Raw genomic sequence first — 22,462 nt, 5'->3', positions numbered from 1 at the left:
AATTTTCACTTAGATAATCTTCGTTGATTTTGTATTATTTTTCCTATTCAATTTTTTTATTCAGTAAATTACTTTCACTTGAATATCGCTTTATCCTGCAAGATCATAAATCATTCCGAGTTCTGCTGGGCTTACAAAATGTATGGTCTGTTCTTGATAACTTTTTAAACATGAAGAAAAATCGAATCGTGTACGTTCATAGATACCAGGATATCTGGTATCTAATGCACGAAGTGTCTTTACGATACACTCTGGGATTCTACCTTAAGGAATTATCCATATTCTTCCCCTTGGGTTTTTTGTTGATCAGACAAATCCCTCTTGTGGATAATTCTGTTCCAATATACGACCTGGAATATTTTCAATTTCATTTGGAATATTCACCTGAGCCTATCTATACCATTCTTCTCGAAGCATACACATGAAAACCTGTTGGCCACACGGCATTGGTCCATTCTCATCATAAGGACTATTATTACAACAATCTGCTTGCCTAGTTCCCGATTGGGTTTCGGCATCCGTCCAATTTCCGCCAGACTCCAGACAGTCGCAAGAGAATATTCTTCATGTTTCACGGAACAAAATCCCCGAGAATAGAATCGTTTCAAGTTATGCGCAATGGATACAAGCTAAAGAAAAAAAAAAAAAAAGCGAGAGAACCTAGAACTTCCCGCATTTAATAAACCCCGGAATGAAAAAGACGTGAAAATATTGAAAAAAAAAAAAGAAATATCGATAGATACCAGATTATCAGCATTGAGATCATCCGGGTTATCTTTGACCCCTAAAAAGGAATGGAGGCACCGACTTCATGATCACGACCCTCCCGAGTCATCTTTTCATCCTCGATTAAATTTCGATTTAACAGCAGGACTCTAGCGGCTCTTTGTCTGCTGGTCCTGTTTGGCCACGTGCTGTACATGGGTATGTCCTTATGCCTAAGGACGCAACAGGACATCGCAGGTGGCCTCACGGGCAAGTGCGAATGTCCTGAGCACTTGCAGTGTTGCCAGGCCAAGGAAGACGCTCTACAACGTAGAGGCCGGAAACGCTCAGGAGGCTTCAGGATCGGGCCGGGACTCCTTTTGCACGTTAATCAGGAAGAGGACAGTTCCGCTGTCGAGGTCGTCGAGGCATCATCGTCGAGAGAGCTTTGCGTCGCGACGCTTACTCTTTGTTGGCTGTCGTCGGTATTCTGCCGGGGATGGCGTCTCCGATAAGGCTCCCAATCCCCAACGCCCCGACGTCAGTGCGTTGCGATAACATCCGGCGCACTCTTGGTACTCTCTATAGATATATTTAAGTTAAGTGAAGTAATAACAACAACAACAACTAAGATCGGGTACCTACCTATACTGAACGGTCGCTTTTGGTCCACTTCTATAACAGCCTCCGCCCTGTACCTGGGATCGCTGAATTTCGGGGTGGCGGAGTGCTGGGAGTTGCTGTTACCGTTACTTCCGGTATTGCTGGACTCCTGACCAGAGCCATACACCGAACTTCCGTAACGTTCGCCAGATCCTACGGTAGGTTGCCTTGTACGGGTCGGTGACTGGAAGTTCTCTCTGATTGGTTTAGGCGACTGGAATCTTTGATAGCTTGGATAATCAGTCGTTTCCGGGAAGTGCAAAGGATGCGCTATCTCGTGGGTGGACCATCCAGGAGGTGCAGGTATCGGATTGTGATGTGGACATATACCCATGGTACCGTCTCGTCCTCTGGAAGCTGGACTGCATCCGGAGCACTGTGACTGATGAGAATACTGAGAGCTCTGAAGACTCTGAGGCTGCGATGGAAGCTTGGGACTCTGTTGCAGACTACCCTGACGATAGCCAAAGGTCGACAGGGTCGGAGGTGATATACCAGATTGCGAAAGTCTTGGATCGAATAGACTTTCTCTGGTCTGACAGCACTTGCTTATCATCTCAGGCTCCTCGCTTGATTCCTGAAGACGTTCCTGAGTCGCATTGCTGACGTTATTGCTCTGATGAATGTCGTGCATGTCTTTGTTACTGTAATGCATCTCCAGGACCAAGTCCGTGTACTTTTGCGCTATTATTGTATTGGGCGGCAGCAATTCCTTGCTGGGCACCATTTCGACACTCGGAGATTCACTGCTCCTATCGTGGATATCCGTTCTGGAAGCGGATATGGGACAGGGTGTCGATTTCCGGCCAATTTCGTCCAGACGATTTTCCCTGGACTGTCTGATGTGTTCCTGGGGAAATTAAAGTGCAAGAAAAGGAATTGTCAATAATTGCGTAAAACAATGGTTTGGGAACAATGCGCGGGTACGCTCTCTTGAGGAATCTTTGCAAATTTCCCGGAACTTCATCGTGTCAACCCTTGTGGTACAGTCGGTTAAAAAGTTTCCTTCCGCAAAAAAGCACATTTGTATTCGCTGAGCTTAATCTTGCGTTAACGAGCGTACTGACTAATCCCGTCCCTCCATGTGTCTTGGCGATTTAGTCTGCGGGGGTGCGTAACGGATGCGGTGAGATTTTCAAATGGGGTTGAAAAAGCAAAACCATTAAGAACGAATCATAAATATAACCTCTGTTATTAACCAGGACAAGTGGCGGTGGTTATGGAAACTTTATTTTTTTAAAACCACGTTCAGGGGTAGATTTAGGGATGAAATTTCCTCGAAATATTTTATCACTAGAAAATTCTTGTATCGGCATATTCGATGCCGAACATGGAATGCGCGACTAAGAAATACAATTGATAGTTTATTTTCTGGGATTACACTTGTTACCGTACGTCTTTTTAATCCCTAGTGCCAATACGAGATTATTATTTTGCTACATGCTGCGTTTTATAGAGATAAATGCGTTTTTTCTGCAGGGATTTAATTTATACGATATAGTATACGTGTTGTATGGCTCTGAATTCCTTGTTTTCGCATAAAAACCATTAGTTGCGTATACGATCGTTAACTTGGATTTTCAATCGCGCTTTATTCAACTGGAATTTCAATTTCGTCCTATTCTTTCCCATTTTTTTCCTATGTGATATCTTATCGTATTGTTTAGTGCTTATAGAACGTTCATAAGCACCCTGCAAGCTACTTGGGTTGTAAAATGCAACTCCGTTAACACGAGTATACGAGATAGGGTGAATTCGTATTTTTATTATTCCCTAATATCTTCGAATTCATATTCTATTCCATTTTACATTCATTTTATACAAAAACGTAGTGCGGTCTTGTATCAGAGAAAAAAAATTCTTCGACAGAATTCAATTCTATTTGTAATTCGTCCAAATGTACTATACATTATTATACATTACCTGTATTATTCGGTGGTCGCGAATGAGCTTCCTGACGCAGTTGAAGATAAAGGCGAAGCACATGCCGAACATTATCAATGAAAAAACAACGAGAATGATGATGATATGTTCAGAGTCTATAATCATACTTCCCTTGTTCAACTGCAAAAAAAGAAGAGAGTGATGAACTTTTAATCACGAAGAGAAAATTAACAATATTCGTACGTACTATTACAAAGGCTATTCCATAGGTTATATATTTTTTAATTTTTTTGTTAATTAGGCTAAATTCAATATCCGAAGTTAGCCTGTTCAATTGATTTCTACGATAGAGCCAACTTCGGTCGATGCGTTTCCACTGACTGATCCTCCGGCGATTCGTAAAGTAAAATAATGCCAAATAAAACTAAATAATTTTATTCAAGCAGTCGGGGCAATCATTTCCATACGTACCCTAGAATTCTAATGGCACGAAATGAAATTCCGTGCGACGTGTGCCAATTATACTATATGAAACGGACTGTAGTAAGTAACTTGAAAAGGGAGGGACAGACCTTCCATGATAACTAGACTCTCATGCGAGCCAGCATTAATGTCAATTATTATGCAGAGTCTTAATGCCGACTTTAGTCCAGCTGACAATAGCCAGCCAATCCAAGGCTTGTAGTTGGTAATACCGATTTCCCTAGACGACTTTCCCAAGTACTAAACTCCCTAGCTATATCTGTCCAACGTAAAAGCAACCCCCCCCAGACACGGCGGTAGTTCTCGCCTCGAGTGTGTCCCGTTTCTCAGATTTCCGCCAGGCATTAAATACCTTCGCGAGTGCTTGAGATTTACGTTCTTCAGACCTGAGAGCCGCCATTGTGAAACCGCGTATCTCTTGGTACTTCATCTGCTAGTACCCTAACCGCTGCGGTAGACACTGTCTTAAGATGCTTCATCCACGCATGTACACGTCACATAGTCACGGCAAGACTTTAAACTGTCGTCGGTGAAATGTCTGCCACTAGTCTTTGAATCCCCGAAGTCTCAATTCAGACAAATTTCCGACTTCGAATCCAAGTACTTTGTTCGTGACGATACGATCTGAATTTTTCATTGAATATATTCAAAACGAAGTATGGGTATATGCGAAAGAATATTTTTTCATAACTTTTCAAAGAAACTCAAAATCCGTGAAATCTTTTTGATTTTCTTAATCCGCGAAAAGATTTTTTGCAGAAAATTTTATACTATCCAAAAACTCGGTCGATATACTCTGACTTGAGATTTTTTAAATATTTTTTTAATGAAAATAAATTCGTAAAACGATTGTCACGTATTTTGTGTAAGATGAAAAATTTCGAAAAATGTTCATCTTTCTCCATCAACCCTTCGTCCTCTCCCAGTCTCCACTCTGTTGCTCTTGTTCTCTTCGTGTCTATATGAGCTTTCAAAAGCTTTATCGCTATGATTACATACACCGACGTGACCCAGTACCTATTCGTGTCCGTCCGTAACACACGTATCCTGTGTGACGTAAAATATTACCAAAGCAATGACTTCCTCTTTCTTACGGTAATTGTTAGCAATTTAGAATTTCATATCCTCCTACACCCCGAGCTGTGTCATGACACGATATATTTATTTCAGCATTAAAAAATATCATAACTCTCGCTAACGAAAGAAACGCCCAGCTTCTTGATTCCGCTAATGGAATCTAAATCAGCCTTTGCATGTAAAATCGTCATACGGCATGACTGTATCATTTGGTTATTTCATTACATTATGGACCCCATAGAGAGAGAGAGAGAAAGAGGCAGACAGACAGACAGAGAGAGATTCATTCGCGCTGAATAAAATTAGCACGAAGCTGTACGTAACGTGCGAAAAAATTCCATTGGCCATTTTCCAAATGGCGCTACAAATTTTACCACCCACCGCAACCGCCCTGCCACAGGAGGTAACATTTCATTTAAAAACACACAAAACTCTACGCAACCCTTTTCTGATTCTTTTTTATTTTTCGCATAAATTTTACGAAACCCTCTCGTAACATCTACTTCTCTAGTATCCGCCGATGAGCTTAAGTGTCTAGCAAAGTACGATCCCACTCGAGGAATCTTCTGAAAACCTGAAGAAATCGCAGACTGATTCGATGCGGATTCCACTGGGTGTTTGTACGCGCGCCGGAAGTGTGGATAATGCGGGATAAAGTGGGCGCTGGAGCTTAACGAGATCGAGGCGAACTCACGACCGTGAGCTTAATCCTGAAAAATGCGGGCCGTACCGACTTCAGTTTTCCCTACGGACAACCGGATGCGGAGAAGAAGGATAGGGAGGAGAAGGAAAGGAAAAAAAAGAATAAAACTAAAAAAAAGGTACCGACCCATCTAGGAAAGAGGCTGCGAGAGTCTCTCGTGGTTTATTTCATGGCGATTCATCCGAACGGGAAACTCTCTGTCTGGCGCAATGCGCCACGGGACGTACGGACGGACAAACGGAATTGCAGGCTAAAGAGAAACGAAGAGAAAGAAATACTTCCGTTTTTTCGAACAAGAGATCTTTCCCATTCGAAAAGCACCATATGAGTGCCGGGCGTGCTGCTTGTTTTTTCTCACATTCGCGAACACCGCATGTTTTTTTACTTTGAGTCGACTTTCCCTTTTGAATTTTTTTCTTCACCCTTAATTTATTTTCTCTCTCGCCAGAGATCAACGGAAGCGTAACAGTCGACTACTTGTTGTGCTTTGTACTTACTTTCGAGCTTTTATTTTCAGTGTAAACTTTTTTTATGAAAATTTACAAACCGCTTATGAATATGCATCGCGTGGAATTACGGATACTATGTGGCATGTATACGTTTAGGGCAGTTCTCAATGTAAAATAATTATCGATTAATTTATCCCGCGTGACAGCTAATATTGGGCTGTTAAGGAGGTAGAAATTATAAATCCGTATAAACTGGTAATTCAGATCGGACGCAATACCAGGACATTATTCGGCGCCTAGATTAATATCCAGTTGGTGCCATGGCGACCGGTTCGGAACCATGTTCCTGGTAGTTTGCCAAGAGGATAGTTGTGTTGTGCGTCCCGGAACCGGAAATCGAGCTTCCCCTTAACCTCCTCGAACCCTCCACTAAACCACCGCCTCTTTTTATCTCCTTTCGTAATGTTCTTGTTGATAACGTTTTTTTTTACATTTTTTCACCTCCCACCCCCACCCCACTTCGATACATCGATCAGAACAAAATAAACGACGCCCTATAGGTATTTAATTTTCGAGTTTTCGATCGACGTCAAAATTCGAAATTTTGAGTGATCGGTCAGAAAAAAATTCGCAGCAAGTGCAAAGGGCCGAAGGCAGGTAGCAGCCTGAATTTTGGGACAACAGGGAACCTCGTCAATTGCATCGTATTGAATTGTAAATTGTGCAATGGATGCATACTGCGGAATACTGGGAAAAAAAAAAGAAAATAAAAAATGGCCACTCACCCCACACGTAGACTCATCCTCGTCCCAGCGCAATTCGCAATTCACGTTTCCATTGCACTTTAAGTTGTGTGCGATGCAAAACGCGTCCTCGCAATTAAATTCGTTCGCGTCGCATCCTGTAAAACGATAATAGTGTAAAAAGGGCGAAAATAAAATCGAAATAAGTTACATGTGCTAATACGTATGTACATTAATATCATATAAATATACAGTACGTCGCTACGTCGTTTTACATGCGAGAACATAATGGTGCCATATTCCTTTTTTTATATAAATAACTCTACACTTTTTCAATACACAATTTATATTCCTCCGTATATATTGTAAATATTATATATATATATACATATATAGATACACCTAATGGCAATGCTATAACACCACGTGATTAATACTATTGATTATTCCTCCACAGGAGAATATTCAGTGAGCCGATTATTGATTGTCAGAAATATTACCTGCTACTGGTCGAATGTGTTTCCTAACCACTATTAGTTCTGCATATCGATTGTCGAATAAATCAAAACACAAGTATATAAATAGCCAATGAACAGCCGCTGCTGCTCTCTTGCCTCGCCGAAGCACGAAAAGCGGTTTAACGCAGTTCCGATTATGGTACTATTAATTAATGTTTTAATCCCCATTACTTTCTTGTAGGATATGCAATTATTCATCGTCTCTATTTCACTATGTAGGTAGGACATTGATTCATTTGTAAATATGCCATAGGATATAGGCATATCTGTTATATACATAAGGATCAAAGAAATGCCGCGATAAGCACAACACACCCGTACCGCATTCTATATGCTGCACAATGACTAGCGTGAGCTGAAGTTTTAGGTTCGCTAAAGGCTTTGTAAAAAAATACGAAAATACCCTAGTCCATGATTAGAAAAAAAAAATTGCAATTAGTTCAAAACTTGTCATACGTATACACAAAGTGAGAGAAAGGCGGACGAAATGTGTGGAAAAATTCTATTTAAAAATCGTAATTAAAAAGGAAATGAGAGATATTGTCCAAATTGGGATTTAAATAACGTGCAGTGAACGTCAACGATCTCCTGAACGTAGCCTATCGCCAAACACCATTCAGTCTGCACTCTCAATCCCAGGGCAAGGTTGACGCACAATCAACGCATTACGGCCAGAACGAATCGCCTGTTACGTAAAAACATTCCATTCTAATTTGCCTGTTTTTTATTTACATTTCTTTTCTCAAAGCGTGCACCTATACTCCCTGTATATACGTGGCGTCACTTTGCCCGTCCTGTGCTTTTTGGCATTACAAACGCGAATTAGTCATTGAGTTCGGTTTTGCCCTATTAAAAAAAATAGTAGTGAAGCGTGACACGTATATGAGCCGTTCAGTGCACACATCGATTAACTCCATAAAACAAAAAGTTGAGAAATGCGATGAAGCAATGTATATTGTAAATTACTTATTATTCAATGGCCAAAAAAATTGTGCCGTTTAATGGTGCTGATCTTTGAAAGTCTGATCTTGAAAAGTGGAGTTAATCGATGTGTGCACTGAGCGGCTCATATAATGAATATGTCTATTTAATTGATTATTCGACGTTGGTCTAGACATTTTCGAAGGCCTCCGAGGTCCCAATCGACCAAGTCACCTCGGCTATAGACATTTCTTAACATTACCCTGAGACCAAATTTTCATAATCCGTGTTGCGAATGTCGCGAATATCGCCGTTTGGAAATATAAAGATGCTCAAACGTGTTTTTTAACTTTTTTCAACGAAAAAAAAAATATCGATTTTCATCAACCCTTTTAGTGTCGGACTACGATATATCGTTGCGTATGCGAGGGCACCTGATTCTTCGCATCGCGAGAAAGCTCTATCACAAGATAAATGTTGAAATACAATTAGCATTACATTGTTCTCTCTTCCTTCCGTAATACGCTGTTTTTTTGAATTATGTAATTATCATTTTTAGTTTGATTTTCATGACCTTTTTCCCAACTCGTTGTAAAATTCGTCAAATTCGTCCGGTTATTCTCGCATAGGCACCGGGTCTTCGCCCGGCACTAAAAGGGTTAAATGTCAATAATCGGATGGATACTGAAAATGATAATAATAATTATTGTTATTGTCATTCGCCGTACTAATGTAACTTCATTCGAGTTTTCCCGGAAGTGTGGAACGACTGAGTAATGTCTTTGGTATAACCCACGAATTCTGCTAACAATTGCGAGAGCTACCTAACGGGAGTTCGGATCGCCTAGATATCACTATAGTACCACTGCAATATTGATACTGCTGAAACTATTGCTATTGCTACTGCAGTACGACAATCACTTTCTGGTTACCACTGCCATATCCACTGAATCGAATATCCACAGTGCTGTTCTATATATTTCAATTCTTCGTACAGTACGTAAGTTCATACTACACAGTACAAACGTATGAACTGAACTTGGTCCTAGAATACAAATCAAATCTACGGACTAACTTCAGTCGATACACTTGGTTTGAACGTGTATACTAAATTTTTCCAAATATTTCATACGAGTCGAATATACTTCACAGTATTGCTTTATATGTCATATCGTACATTCAATATACAGGGTGTAATATTTAAATCGAGACTGTCAAATAACTTAAGAACACGGTCTTATATGAAACAAATATTTGAGACAAAAGTTTTATGGAAATAAGGGAGCAATAAGAATGGCCTACTTTAATTTTATTGATGGAGAATTTTAATTAAAGTAGGCCATTTTATGGCCCCCCTTAAACCCATACAATTTTTGTTTGAAACATTTTTTCATATAGTATAGACCTTCTTCTTAAGTTATTTGACATTCTCGATTTAAATGCTTCACCCTGTATAGCTTATACTAGACTGTGCTAAAAGACGCTCTAAGCTAATACAGTATCACGCTGCATATCTATTCTAGAACTATTATTTATATACCGAGCGACCAATTTCACCTGAAATTTTTCCAAACTACACTAACTTATTAACTTTAATTATTCTAAGTATTTCTGATTATTCAACTCAAAGGTATCAACCGAAGTTAGCCTACCCATTCGATTCCTGTATCAAAAGCAGCTTCACTTGATTTGATACATTCCAGTTGAATAGTATACTGGATTATTTTAAACATTATATATATGTATATATATAAATTCAGCTAAATGAAATAATTTCACAGAACAGTTCTACATGTTCTATCATACGTATAAGCTTATACGTATTAGCTTATACAACTACCATATCATGTATAAATATTACATACCCTGTGTGCTCTTAATTTCCCGCCCAGCCGTCATCAGAGCTTCGAAGGTACTGTTGAAGGCCTGCGGTAGGACGTAGAACCGAACGTACATGACGTTGCTTTCAGCACGAAAAATCTCAGCAATACTGCCACATAATGTTTTGCTCTTGGCAGTGTCATCTGTCTTGCCATCAAAGACCTGCACAAAATTGAGGTCGCACTCGTTCGGCTTGTCCAGCTTAAAGACGGGAAATGATATCTGAACCTGAACATAAGAAATATCGAAATTATACCAAATCATACAAGTCGGAGACACAGTAAGTTTTATAACCACAAAATCTTCGACCATGTTTTTAAACTCGACTGCACTTTTCCGTGGATCCCAAATACATATATTTTACCTTGTACCCTTCCTCGACGGTCATCACCCACATGCAATCCAAAGGGATTCCATCCTTTTCCGCTTGTAATTTTCGATCATGAACGTCATCGCTCTGGATCTTTGCTTCCACTCCCGTTACGTTTATTACGCAAGGCTTCGGTTCCATTGGTACCCCAGCTGTGAAGAAGTCGAATTAATAACGAAAGTCCCGGAGACTTATTTATTCAATAATTACGCCTATGAGGGACTAGTGTTTTTATGTTCTCAAAGAAATTAATCAGCGAATGCAATTTTCAATAATATCGTTCAAATTAATTATTCATGTCACGATCGTATTAATATGTCAACCTGATTTACATAGATGGCGGAGAAAAGTACCATGTTATTATAATAGTACACTATAACACTGTATGGATTCAGTGTTCGTTACTGTGACCAGTTAGCATCGCCAGCAGCTACTGGCATTCGACCTGATAATGTGACAAGAGTGACGGTGACGTCACAAATGTGCAGGATTCATATAGCACGAAGCCATTGATTCAACAGTGCATTAAATGGGAAGTCAGTATTTCTCGGGTGAATTTTCGAACGACTGAAATAATCAGTGAAAATTTCAGTGATTTATTTTTAGAGAGTATGGTAATGCCAAGAGGGATTGGTGTGGGGGTGGCTGTATATTTCTTACGATATAAGCAAATCTCATCCCCTCTCAAGGGTTTAATATCGCTTTCATTTCTTTCCAAATGAAATTTCGATTGCCGGATATTCTGGGCTTCCTGGGAGATAGGAAGGGATTGGCCGTTAAGGGCTGAATCTCGCCGTGAGCCGAACACCTTATCCCATGATATTGGCTTGGCTAATATCCTACGCGAAACCGCCACCCCGAAGCGTGCCGATGAGTCGCGTATTCATAGCTCGACTCTTGGCGAGTATGTATTAATTTTACCCCTAGTCTCGCTACTATCCTTCGGGTTTAATCGATTTTCTACGATCTTCCAGGCTACCTCTCGATATTAGATAGACGTAAAGAGCGTACCGGAAGTGTCCAACTATCGGGAAATCTCAACGTGGTCGTTCCTGGAATGCGAATGGTTTCAGGAATATTTGCAGGGTGCCGCAGCGTGGATAAATCGACTAAATTCCAGAAGCACTTTAGACTCGTTAGGTGCACGAAAAAAAAAGGCGAATCTTCATGGGTCGGTCGGTACTTATCAATTTTTTTTTTATATCGTCTCGCACATCTTTTTCTTCATTTAATCCCAGAGGCAATATGGCATCCTTCTTTATTTTTGTTTAGAACACTATGCAATATCGCCGGCATGGCTGAACTTCATGAGAATTCTCGACGCTCTGCTTTGTATATCCACCATAGGTATTATACACAGTAGTTACGTATACCCAAGCTTTTGCCCAGAGTTCCCATGAAATAAACATTTATGCATATGGCTGGATGTAGCTAGAGAACCGAATATCGTAACTGCAAACCCTCTATTCAATTGATTCTTGAAATTTGGCGATAAAAGTAAATACTTTTTCTTTGGAAGTCAAGTAAAAAAAAAATAAAATTAAATAAAATTAAAGAAAAAAAATGTAAAATATTTTTACGCAAATATACTCACGGTACGTGGGCCTGGGTATCATGCTCCACACAGCTTTGAAACCACTGTACTCGATGTTCTCGTCGCTGTGAAAGTGCAGCCAGAGGAATCGGGTCTTCGACGTGAGTTCCGGTGGATAGCTGTTGCCGCAAAAGTTGCCGATCTGGTTGGAAAAGCCGTATTGACCATCCCGAACTTTAAGAAAATCGTAACGGCAGTTCAAGCTCGGTTCCAGATGGAAGCGATCCCGAAAGTCGAGCTTAATGAGCATCCCCGTATCGGCTATATAAAGAGAAAGCAAAAGAGTGGTGAGTCAAGTTAAAAAGAAATAAAAAAATTAATTATAGTCCCCTGATTAAATAGGGGTCAGAAGAACTGCTAAGAGCCTCCCTAATCGATAGTTACTCTCTGGATAATTTTCATCCCTTGATAAGCGCGGGACTAAGCAACCCCTCTTCACCGAGAATCATTACCATTATTGTCACCGTCGTTATTCCATTTAATATGTTTTGTTCAAGAGTCTCGGGAGTCGTCGAAGCACAGCAAAAACTTTGTCAGACCTCCAGCTTATACGTATACCGCTAAGGGAGCTTTTTGCGTTCTCAAGATCTCCGTTGCTTAGGGGTTGCCTATGTATATTTATATATATCTGTATATACCGAACATTTGCTTCGAGGTAAAATCCTTCTTTGAGGGCAATCTTATATATACACATTTATATATAGTTATATCGACGGGTACTGGGTACATTATGTATCTACATATGCAATGGGGGTAGGTTAGGGTAGTTCCTGGTCTCGTAATGAGATCATTGGAATGCAGGGGGTGAGTTCACTTTCCCTGCACGTACGGGGCTTATCCGGGAATTATTCAGCCCCGGGTCGATCGTTAGGATTCACTTTATCTTCCGGTTCCGTCTAGTCGACCTGAGACCCTCTGGATTCACCATCCCCTAGAACCGGATTCGCTGGACCACGTTCCTCAGCCACCGACTTCCCAGTAGTGTGGAAGACGAAGAAAGAAGATAAAAAAAGAAAAGGGCTGGAACAGACTAGGTGGATAAGAAAATTATGAACGGATGTCAGACATAACCTCCATAGGACGCACCCGCGTAATCGTCTTACGGAGCAGGAAACAATAGCGAACTTTATTAGGGATGCTGAGGAACCTTCGGTGGTCCGATGTTCAGTAATTAAGGGTTGAACTGGGAATTCTTTAATTGTCGGCAACACCTGCTGGGCCGCTGAGATAATTCATGAATTTTTGCCCCCCTCCCCCCTCCCCCCTCCTCCTTTGTCAAGCGCTTGACTTTCATCGCATGTTCGCCATTTTGAAAAAAAAAAAAGAGAAGATTTTCTAGTGCAAATATGACGTCATCCAGGGGTGGGATATGCTTGAGACACGTAGTCACGGTTACGCGATGTTAATCACTTAACAGGTACGTTTAAGACGAGAGAAAGAAACAGAGATTAGAGAATAAAGAGAAAAGAAAAGAGCAAAGAACACTCGACAACGCCCAGTTCCCCAGGGATACTCAGGACTCGTACAGGATGTTTATTTGAGCTGCGAGCCCGGGGCAGCCAGCCGGCAACACACCAGACGTTTGACCGAATGAAAAATAACTCCTTCAGCCGGGTTTTTAACGGACGACAGAATCGACTGGCACTCGAAACGAACAAGAAGCTCGTGCATTTTTTTTATAATGACGCGTATGCTTTTCCCCCTGCGTTGGAGTCGGTTGTCAGCCGTTTGATAAATCGCCGAAAATTCCTACGAATGCAAAAATACTCATGCACATATATTTCAGTAGTTATCTTATTTATGTCTTCGATATCGCCCGGCACTAGAAAATTCGATCCTTGTATACGCCGCTGTATGACTTCGATGCGATGAACATTAAGCTTTTCTTTCTGCTGCGTATAATGGCTCCTCGTGAGAGTTTGATGACCATTTATTTTTAGTGGCTCGAAGCCATTACTAGCGACGCGTATGAATGAAGCCGGGACTTGGCGGCAGTGTTCAGAAGCCCACGCGAAATATGTTCATGTAAATTTGAACGGGAATGTAGCTGCGGACACGGAGGAGTGCATAGGGGATGACCCTGTACAATGAAGCTTTATATCGGGCAGATACAAAAATATGAAAATATACATGCAAAATTGCAAAATCCTATTCAAATTATTTTCCTATGCATCTCCCTTAATGGGATAACAGTTGTCGCACTTTTTTTAACGTTAAATTTCACTGTTCTCGTCTTTCTTTTTGCACATGCATCACGGGGCAAATAACCAAAAATAGAAAAGAAACGAAAGCATATAACGTTAGAAAAACTTAATAGTCCCATACGTACGTATGGAGAACCATTCAGAAATTGTATATCAGATCAAATAAATCGCGAGATCTAAAGTTATTTATTTAATAAAATTTTTGTCATACCTAAAGCAAGTTTTAGGATCGCTTATCACATGTAAATAAATTCAGGATGTTTCAGAAGTTCCTGGCGCCTTAATCCTGAATAGTATTATATATTACATCGTCGTGGCGTCGTAACTCCATAGATAATTATACGAATTATCCTTAATTATCTCATGGTTACATGAGACTCTTGCGAAATGTAAGCTTCGCATAATTATCGGGATTAGTATTAGAATTAACGCGGTGATTCGCTTGGAATTCCGAAGAACTCGCGAGTCGTACCACCGTACACTCGATAAGCACTGTGCTCGAGTTAATGAAATTTTTATCTAACGTTTCTGCATATCTATAATACATAAGAGATACCGCAAAATAATCGCAAAAGAGGTGCGATCGGTTTTGAACTTTCTCAAAAACCGGTTTTCAGGTCCGATGTTGTTAACCATGACATCTGGTAGGAAAAAAATAAAAGTTTCGGAAGGTTTCACTGAGATTTGGCATACAGCGATCCTCTTAAGAATATCCAACCATCCACCCAGTAAGGACGAAGCTTAACAGCATCCTCGTGGCTATTCCAGTTATCAGTAACTAACAAAACCAAAATCCCCAAGGATAACGATCCTGCGGGCTGCTTCGGGATATCCATAAAAAAAATTCTACCAGATAACTCATACTCCATTGCACCCAAGGATATTATTATCCTTCGACCAATAAAACGTATCAAGGACGAATGAAAAAAAAAAAGGAGAGGAAGACATAAGCAAGAATATCCTGCATCCTGTAGGTCCAAGGGCACAAAGGATAACCCGGTATTGGTTAGATATTATTTGGATGATATAGCCGTAGCATGAAAAGGATTTACCCGTAGCAGGATCTTCTAAAGGACACTTGGCGAAATGCTGCGGGAGGGACGTGGAGAGGATCAGGATGACGTAAAGATGTCAAAAAGAGGAGAAGGTCAAAAGGATCACAAAGGAAAGGAATAAGCGTATCTCTCGCGCGGGGGATAAGGATACGACGACGAACCAGGTCCTGGCACGGCAGGATAACGGGATGGACCGGATGATATCCTTTTAGCTTGACAAGGATTAGGTCCTGCTCTTATATAGTTCAGATATCATCGCGCTTACTTCCTCGTGGCTGATAGTGGATGTAGGATAAATAGTACCTTGAGAAAGTTAACCTTAACGTACCTTATACATACAACACAGTATACATATAATGATCCTCTGAGACGAGATAACACATAATATATAAAACGCCTAAGAAGATGTTCCGATCTTGCAAAGGTTACTTAAGGATGAGTTTACTCTTTCATCCCTTAGGACTGACAAATAATCCTTGGCTTATTGAGCAACTGGGAAGGTGTCCCTTTGCGATAAGTTCAGCCAAGAGGACACGATAGTCCAACCCTTACGCTGAGAGTTTCTCCGTTGAGACCCTTTGTGAATTTTCACGAGTCACGAGCAAGTTTATTTGCTCTAATTTTTTTTTTCGACCTTCTATTCGTCCACCATTTTATTTTCTAATTAAACGTTAACTGGCTGCTGGATCAGCGAAGATCTTTGCTTGGGTGACTGTAGCTGTACTTTAGTATCTGATTTTGATTGTCATTAATTATGTAATTGTCGTCTGGGTAAGAACAGTGACAGTGATTCTGCATCCTGTTTTACGTCAGGGTGATAAGTATCCATTGATAATGGAACTGGTAACTAATGTTATGGAATGGAAGGTTGCACGTTAAGGCATCTTAATATGAACAGACCTGTACGATCGTAGGAGGGTTGGTACTGAGCCTCGTAAGATCCCATTATATGTTTCTTTGATGGCCTCTTACCTTCTGAGTGGCGAATAATTTCATTTACTGGCCCACTTCAGGAGTTCGCCAGCCCCTCCTCCGCGAGCATGACGCTGGTGATACTGATTTAGTGGGTTTTGGGTACCAGTGACGTCACGTTAGAGATAAGTATTACTCCAGGTATATTTTGAATTTGGAATACATTGACAAGAATTTTTAAATTATTTTTAATTGTGGTTATACTAGTTTTTAGCTATTAAAAAAAAAGTATTTTTTTTTCCCCCGTTAAATTCATTCCAATTAAATTTCAGTGCTAGACTTTGAAAGCTTTTAGAATTCTATACAGTTCGTAGTCGAAGTTCAAATATTGCAGAGCGGAAGCTTCGTCTGGTAGGAAGAATTGAAGCGGGAAGGAATGAAAACGTCGACCGGAAGTTGGTCTGATCCATCATCGAGGTTCTGATGGTAAAAATGAGGAAAAGAGGGTAAAGTGGTGTCGACAGGAAAGAAAATTCGTGCATTTCGTATGCAGGGAGAATGCATCGGTTTCCACGGAGGAGGTAGAGCGCGTCAAAAAGTTTGAAGCATGTAAGAAATTCGTATAAAGAAATAGCTGGTTGGAGTGCAGTGAGAAAAAAAGTTTTTACATCAATCTCACGCGATATTTAAGATATGAAAATAAAAGGTATATAATGAAATAATGAAAACTAGCATTAAAAATTGACTTCCCATTTTTCTTTAAGATTACTAAATTTATTTAAGCAAATCGTCGGGTGTGTTACGTAAGATCAAATTAAAAAAATCTCATCAATTTAATTGATCCGTCATACTTCACCTTAATCACGTAACCTACTCAGGTTTTTCCCCAGTCTCTTACAGATAGGTACTGGGTCAAAGGTCAATTTTTAACAATCTAAAATCTTGCTGTCCTTTCAACGACAACTATGTAAACCAGATCTTAGCGAATGTCAATTCTCAATTGAAATCCAAGTGGACGGTCATTTTGATAATTAAAAGGAAATACATATCTGTATGCTATACCAAGTATCCGATCAGGCGTGTCTATTTAACGAACGTGTCTAGGAATATTTTTGTTTTCCGTACGATCAATAATCTCCAGCTACCTGCCGTCACTGGGAAGCTGAGGAGGCACTGTGAGATCTCATTAACGATGAGTGGCTTAGCTGCTTAAAAGTGTCCCACATTATATAATGATATCGTAACTTCGTCATAGAGGTTAGTAGGTACGAAGCAGGCAATTAGAAAGTTTCCTAGATCGTGAAAATGCATCGTTCAAAGCACTGGAGACCATGGACGTATAGATGCAAGGAATATATCGACGACGAAATGTCTAATGAGCAAAAGGTACACGTGGAAAGATAGTTGGGAACATGATGAAACAAAAAAAGTAACATCCAGTCATGTGGCAGCCAAAGTCTATGAAAAGTCATATAAGATATAGAGCAATCTTTAGAGTATAGATAGAGTATCTTTTTAATTCAGCACCAGGAACATTATAAAATCTGAATAATCTTGTATATATCGAAATTAGAGAACAAGACTATTTTTCATAGTATTTTAGATACTGTTTCTGGAGTAAAATATTCTCTGTAGAATTTCCAAGCCTTTTACATAAAAAAAAAATCTGATTGATCAAACCAATCATTCCTTCTCTAATTCCATTCCCTGTCGTTAATTATACTGAAGAATTAATTGAATGAACATGCAATCTAGCTGTGCCGTCAAAGTAACGTATAACATCGAGAAGCTTTTTGCGTCTGTGTAAAATCTCAGTAGTTCAAAGAGGAACAGACAGACGAAGGTGACAGGGGTGGGATACTTTCCAAGGGAGGAGCCAGACTATTGCTTGGTTCGGCAAACAAACTGTCACGTGTTAAAGCTGGTAGAAGGTAAAGGATATATATAGTAGTGACATCCAGTATATGGTCAGACAGTATAGGAATATACGTGTGACGGCATCAAGCGATAATAGCAGTGCAAACAACCCAATCTATCCGTCAACGTACGAAAAAGGCTTTTAATTATTTTTCGACGACCCTTTTGAAATTACGTATACCGAATAGGGGTTGTGCCTACATACCTAATCACGTAAGTACGTTAGAGAGAGTAATAAACCTTTGATAAACAAGCCAATACCTCTCGCCTACCAATACATACTGTATACAAGTGCCCCTTTCCGGTATTACCAACAAACTCTATTTACACGAGTGATTTAATTGATTTCAGTGAATTTTTTTACCAACATTTTTCCAATTCCCGATTTTATCTTGGCGCATAGAGATAACACGGAGGTTCAACCGTGTCAGCTGGTTTCAAGAAATAGCGGTCGGGCTGTAGGTTCTCTTCCCCTTCCGTCCCCCTTCCCGCGCGTCCCTCGCCCTCAAATCTCCCTTTTTTGTTTTACTGTAAAGAACAATCAAATTGATAGGGAGTTCGGCCGGAGCATTCGATTTCCGGTTTCTCAGGAGTGTTAACGTTGCGCATTTCGTCGTGGCTGACATCGCACGTACCATCTTTCAATTTCCGGGCAGTTTTAGATGGCGTGCACGACGCGACGCCAATATCGCGAGATTGTTGGGAATGCGGACGGGCATTACTATTGAGCACGTTTGAAAACTTTAGGCGGAATATCGAAGTTGTAGGTAGCGAGAGATACGACGATTAAAGAAAAACTTTTTAAGCGAACCGTACGAATATTTGACGCTTACGAAAATTTTGTAAATAAATTCACGAATATTCAATGGTGACGGAGATTCATTTGGGCGCAGTGTGAAACTTCCTTAATCCTAACCTAAGGGGTTGCTGGCTACGGGGTTCGAGATAATTAGTGACGTAATTTACAAGGCTGGCTTAATATACTGTAATCACCTTCGGAGTGCAATGGCGGCCGTTATGCATTGACAAACGAGTTGCGACCTAACAAAGCCAGTTAGTACCTATAGCACACCTGCTTTAGAGCCTAGACGACCCTGCTTCCCTATAAATACGTTTTATCACATATTTTATAATAATAATAACTTTATCCTTGTATCTTGAGCTCCTTTACTGTTATCAGTCAATGGTATCTCACTCGTAAATAGTTATCCCTTTTAGCGTTATCGTTCTGAGTCTTTATACTTTTCAATTAAATTTCCCTTTTTTTAAGTACGCATGCGCGGACTGATCTGACGTTGACAAAATTTTCTTCATTGCGTCATACGTTTTCCGAACGACAAACTGTGTCCAAGAGTCTCTTTTTATTATTATTATTATTCCTGCCCGATATAAAGGATATTCCTTTAAATTCCGTTTTTTTAGATAAAAGCTGTGCTTATTTCTAAAAAAAAAATAGTTTACTTCGACATTTATTATTTCCGATAACATAACTTAATATGAATATATATTTTCTGTCTTCCCGTATGCTATATATGGGGTATGGAATTCACAAGGAAATTGCATTGAACTTTTCCTAAAGATACTATAGCTAGTTGACGATTGCATTTCAAGGAAGTTCAGGTTATTATAATCTTACGTAAGCATCACTTGGCGAACTGATACGGTCCAGAAGCTCGGTCACGAAAGTTGTCGATACCCTTGTTAACTACATTCAACTTGTGCCCACTATTTTGAACTTCCAATTCTGAAGTTTAAGTGATCTAACGCCAACGTCCTTCTGAGACTCAATTTTACTCCAATGTACAGTATAATCTATCGAAGCTCAATCTAGTTTCCTCAAGGATAATTGATTGTTTCACAACTGTGAAACTGGTAAATTTCTCTTGGGGATAACCCGAACCCATACGAGCTTGAAGACCCTCCGAGACAGTCCAGTGACAGCTGATCCCTGACTTCCTAACTATTTTTGGATTATAGCTTCGAGTTCCACACAGCTTCTACCATCGGATACTGGGACACTGGGACCCTGACTTAAATTCAAATAACAGCCAGCTGTCCATTTTATCGACCTAGTCCAACCCTTCTGCTACTCGTATTTCCATAAGGAAAATCTGTGCTATAATTAGTACAGGTACTCATTAAATTTATTGACGGTACAACGTATGATGAATTTCGATAATTAACGAGAATCTCAAAATTCACAAGGTCCAAGGGTTACACATGAAAATTTTGGAAACAGTATCGAGCGACGAGGCTTCAGAGACCAGCACGTTAAAAAATACATATCAGAGGTGAAGTTGACCTAGGTACAGTCCCTTTTCGAAAAATTTACCGATAACAAAGGTATAGTTGAATGGAGTAGATTTACTAATGGTATTGGAATTATCCAGACTGAGTGTATTCCTTTGCTATTTTTTCCCCCTTTCTATTACGTTGTGCCACAATTTTTCACGTTCACTCCTGGAAAAGCTGGAAACTGACCGTCATGTCCTGTATCGATATATATGTATATACACATATATAGGTATTCGCTATCGAAACACATCACGTATCGAGGCGTCGAACAAAGGACGTTGGTTGATATGTGATTTATGATTTTCGGGCAGGAGGGGGTAGTGGCTTGCCAATTTTTTCTTCCCTCTCTCTTTCTCACACCTCTATTATATTTATAGGCAGTCAGCACGTACTAGATAGAGCGTTGTCGCACATCGCTGTTTCCAATATAGAGAAGCATGACGTCACTTCCTTTGGAAGATAATCCATTTACATCGTTAGCATATATTATATATACGCCCGATTTTCCTGGTCACTATTACAGGAGCATATATATGCTTAGGTGGCATTTGGATATAATTAAAAAAAATATTGGCGATAAGGACGTATTTTTTACTTTTCCATGCAAATGGGGTAATCGCGTTACGGTACAAAGAGCTGTAACTTCATGAAAATTTCTTGAACGAATCGTTCACCCTGAAGACTCGTAGTCCCTTTGGGAAAATTCCAACGTACGAGATAGTCTTAGGACGAAAGATCCATGTGTACCACTCCGTGCCACTGTACTTTAATATCATTAGAAACAGGTATAGTATCACACGAGGAAGTATCATGGGGTTATTTCACTTGGGGAAACATCCGTTTTGTATCGAGACGCGAAACTTTGGTGCTCCCACGTTTCCCCCATATCGCCGACCGTATATCAATCAACCAACCGTCGTCTGGCAAATCCATAAGTCTCAATCCGCCTTACTCGTGACTTCCGCCTAAAAAGGTAGCGTGGACGACTTCCCCAAACGTTGGACCTCATTGAAATTGATGGAATGCTAGATGAAACTTATCCCACGGTTATACCCTATATCTCCAGCAATTCTTGGTTTCAGTAGAAGTTTCATTTTTCACCAGGGTCAAAAAAGCAACACTCACCTTCCAGTACCCTAACGCAATCCACGTTACTGGGGTAGTTCTTGGGGTAATTTGGACTGTAGAATTCATGCTTGGCCACGTCCCCAATTTCGAATTGATGACATATTGTCTTGTTGGTGTCTCTCATGTATCGTCTGGGAAATCCCACTGCGGTGGAAGACGACGTCGACGTCGCTGTGCTCAGGTCGATATCCGTCCAGCCTGAATTCCCATCCGAGGGCACTTTGGTTTCATGTGCGGCTAGCGGCTCCTGTTGGTAAAATTTTTCAAAGTATCGGCAAACCATTAGATGCTTGCGTAAGAACATTTTGAGTGATTAATGTGATCTTTTGCTATGATTTTTTGTCCCCTTTAACTTGTCACATAAAGTCTAATGGTACGCACTGGATGGCTACGAAGCTGAAGACTCAGTGGTTCCTCATGCGTCGATCCGCTCGAATCATTTTCTAAGGGCTGCGACGTACTCGTGGTACTCGTCAATTTTTGTACGCCGACTTCTTTGAAGTTCATCCCCTTGGCTAGTCCTTCGCTATCCTCAATAACAAACTCCACCCCGGATTGGTCCAAACGACGACGAATCAACCCCAACGAATTCTCCGTGGTACTTGGCCCCGACTTCTCCGCACTTCTTCTAACCGCGTACGACATGGTAGTTGAACGTAAGGGTCGGTTGGACCTTCGGGGGTTGCTCGTGATCCAGTAGGGTTGCTGAGTGCCGTAGGTGACTCCCATAGAGGCCCCGGTAACTAAAAAAAATAAAGGCAAGGTATATATTAATTCATCATGAAATAGAAATTCAATCTCGTTCTCATCCCCTGTTAATAGTCGATACTGTACGTTGATTGAGCATACTATACAATATAACAAATTTGGGATATCCAATCGTGATACATACATATACAATACAATACATACAATACATCATGAAAGTTTAGAAAAATATTTTCTTACTATGTTTCACCT

At 40.3% G+C, this 22,462-nt stretch overlaps 1 protein-coding gene across 6 annotated transcripts in view; it reads right to left on the bottom strand.

The window, feature by feature from the left end:
* Window positions 1-256: 256 nt before the first annotated feature.
* LOC107271971 overlaps window positions 257-22,462 on the bottom strand; it is a 57,744-nt gene continuing 35,538 nt past the window's right edge. For 5 of the 6 annotated variants that reach the window (XM_015748621.2, XM_025089245.1, XM_015748623.2 and 2 more), the window contains exons 3-11: window positions 21,884-22,245; window positions 21,500-21,749; window positions 11,992-12,252; window positions 10,392-10,549; window positions 10,012-10,255; window positions 6,750-6,865; window positions 3,292-3,432; window positions 1,351-2,218; window positions 257-1,287 (exon numbers count right to left, since the gene is read on the bottom strand). In XM_015748621.2, the coding sequence (XP_015604107.1) occupies window positions 1,247-1,287; window positions 1,351-2,218; window positions 3,292-3,432; window positions 6,750-6,865; window positions 10,012-10,255; window positions 10,392-10,549; window positions 11,992-12,252; window positions 21,500-21,749; window positions 21,884-22,245 (2,441 nt within the window). In that variant the 3' untranslated portion in view covers window positions 257-1,246. The remainder of the gene's footprint in view (window positions 1,288-1,350; window positions 2,219-3,291; window positions 3,433-6,749; window positions 6,866-10,011; window positions 10,256-10,391; window positions 10,550-11,991; window positions 12,253-21,499; window positions 21,750-21,883; window positions 22,246-22,462) is intronic. The other variant, XM_025089247.1, reaches the window with a different exon arrangement.

The sequence above is a fragment of the Cephus cinctus genome, unplaced genomic scaffold, assembly GCF_000341935.2.
Source record: "Cephus cinctus unplaced genomic scaffold, Ccin1 Ccin1_scaffold1073, whole genome shotgun sequence".
Classification (NCBI taxonomy): domain Eukaryota; kingdom Metazoa; phylum Arthropoda; class Insecta; order Hymenoptera; family Cephidae; genus Cephus; species Cephus cinctus.
Note: the sequence above shows the minus strand (reverse complement) of the source record. Positions and strands in the feature narration are given on the sequence as shown.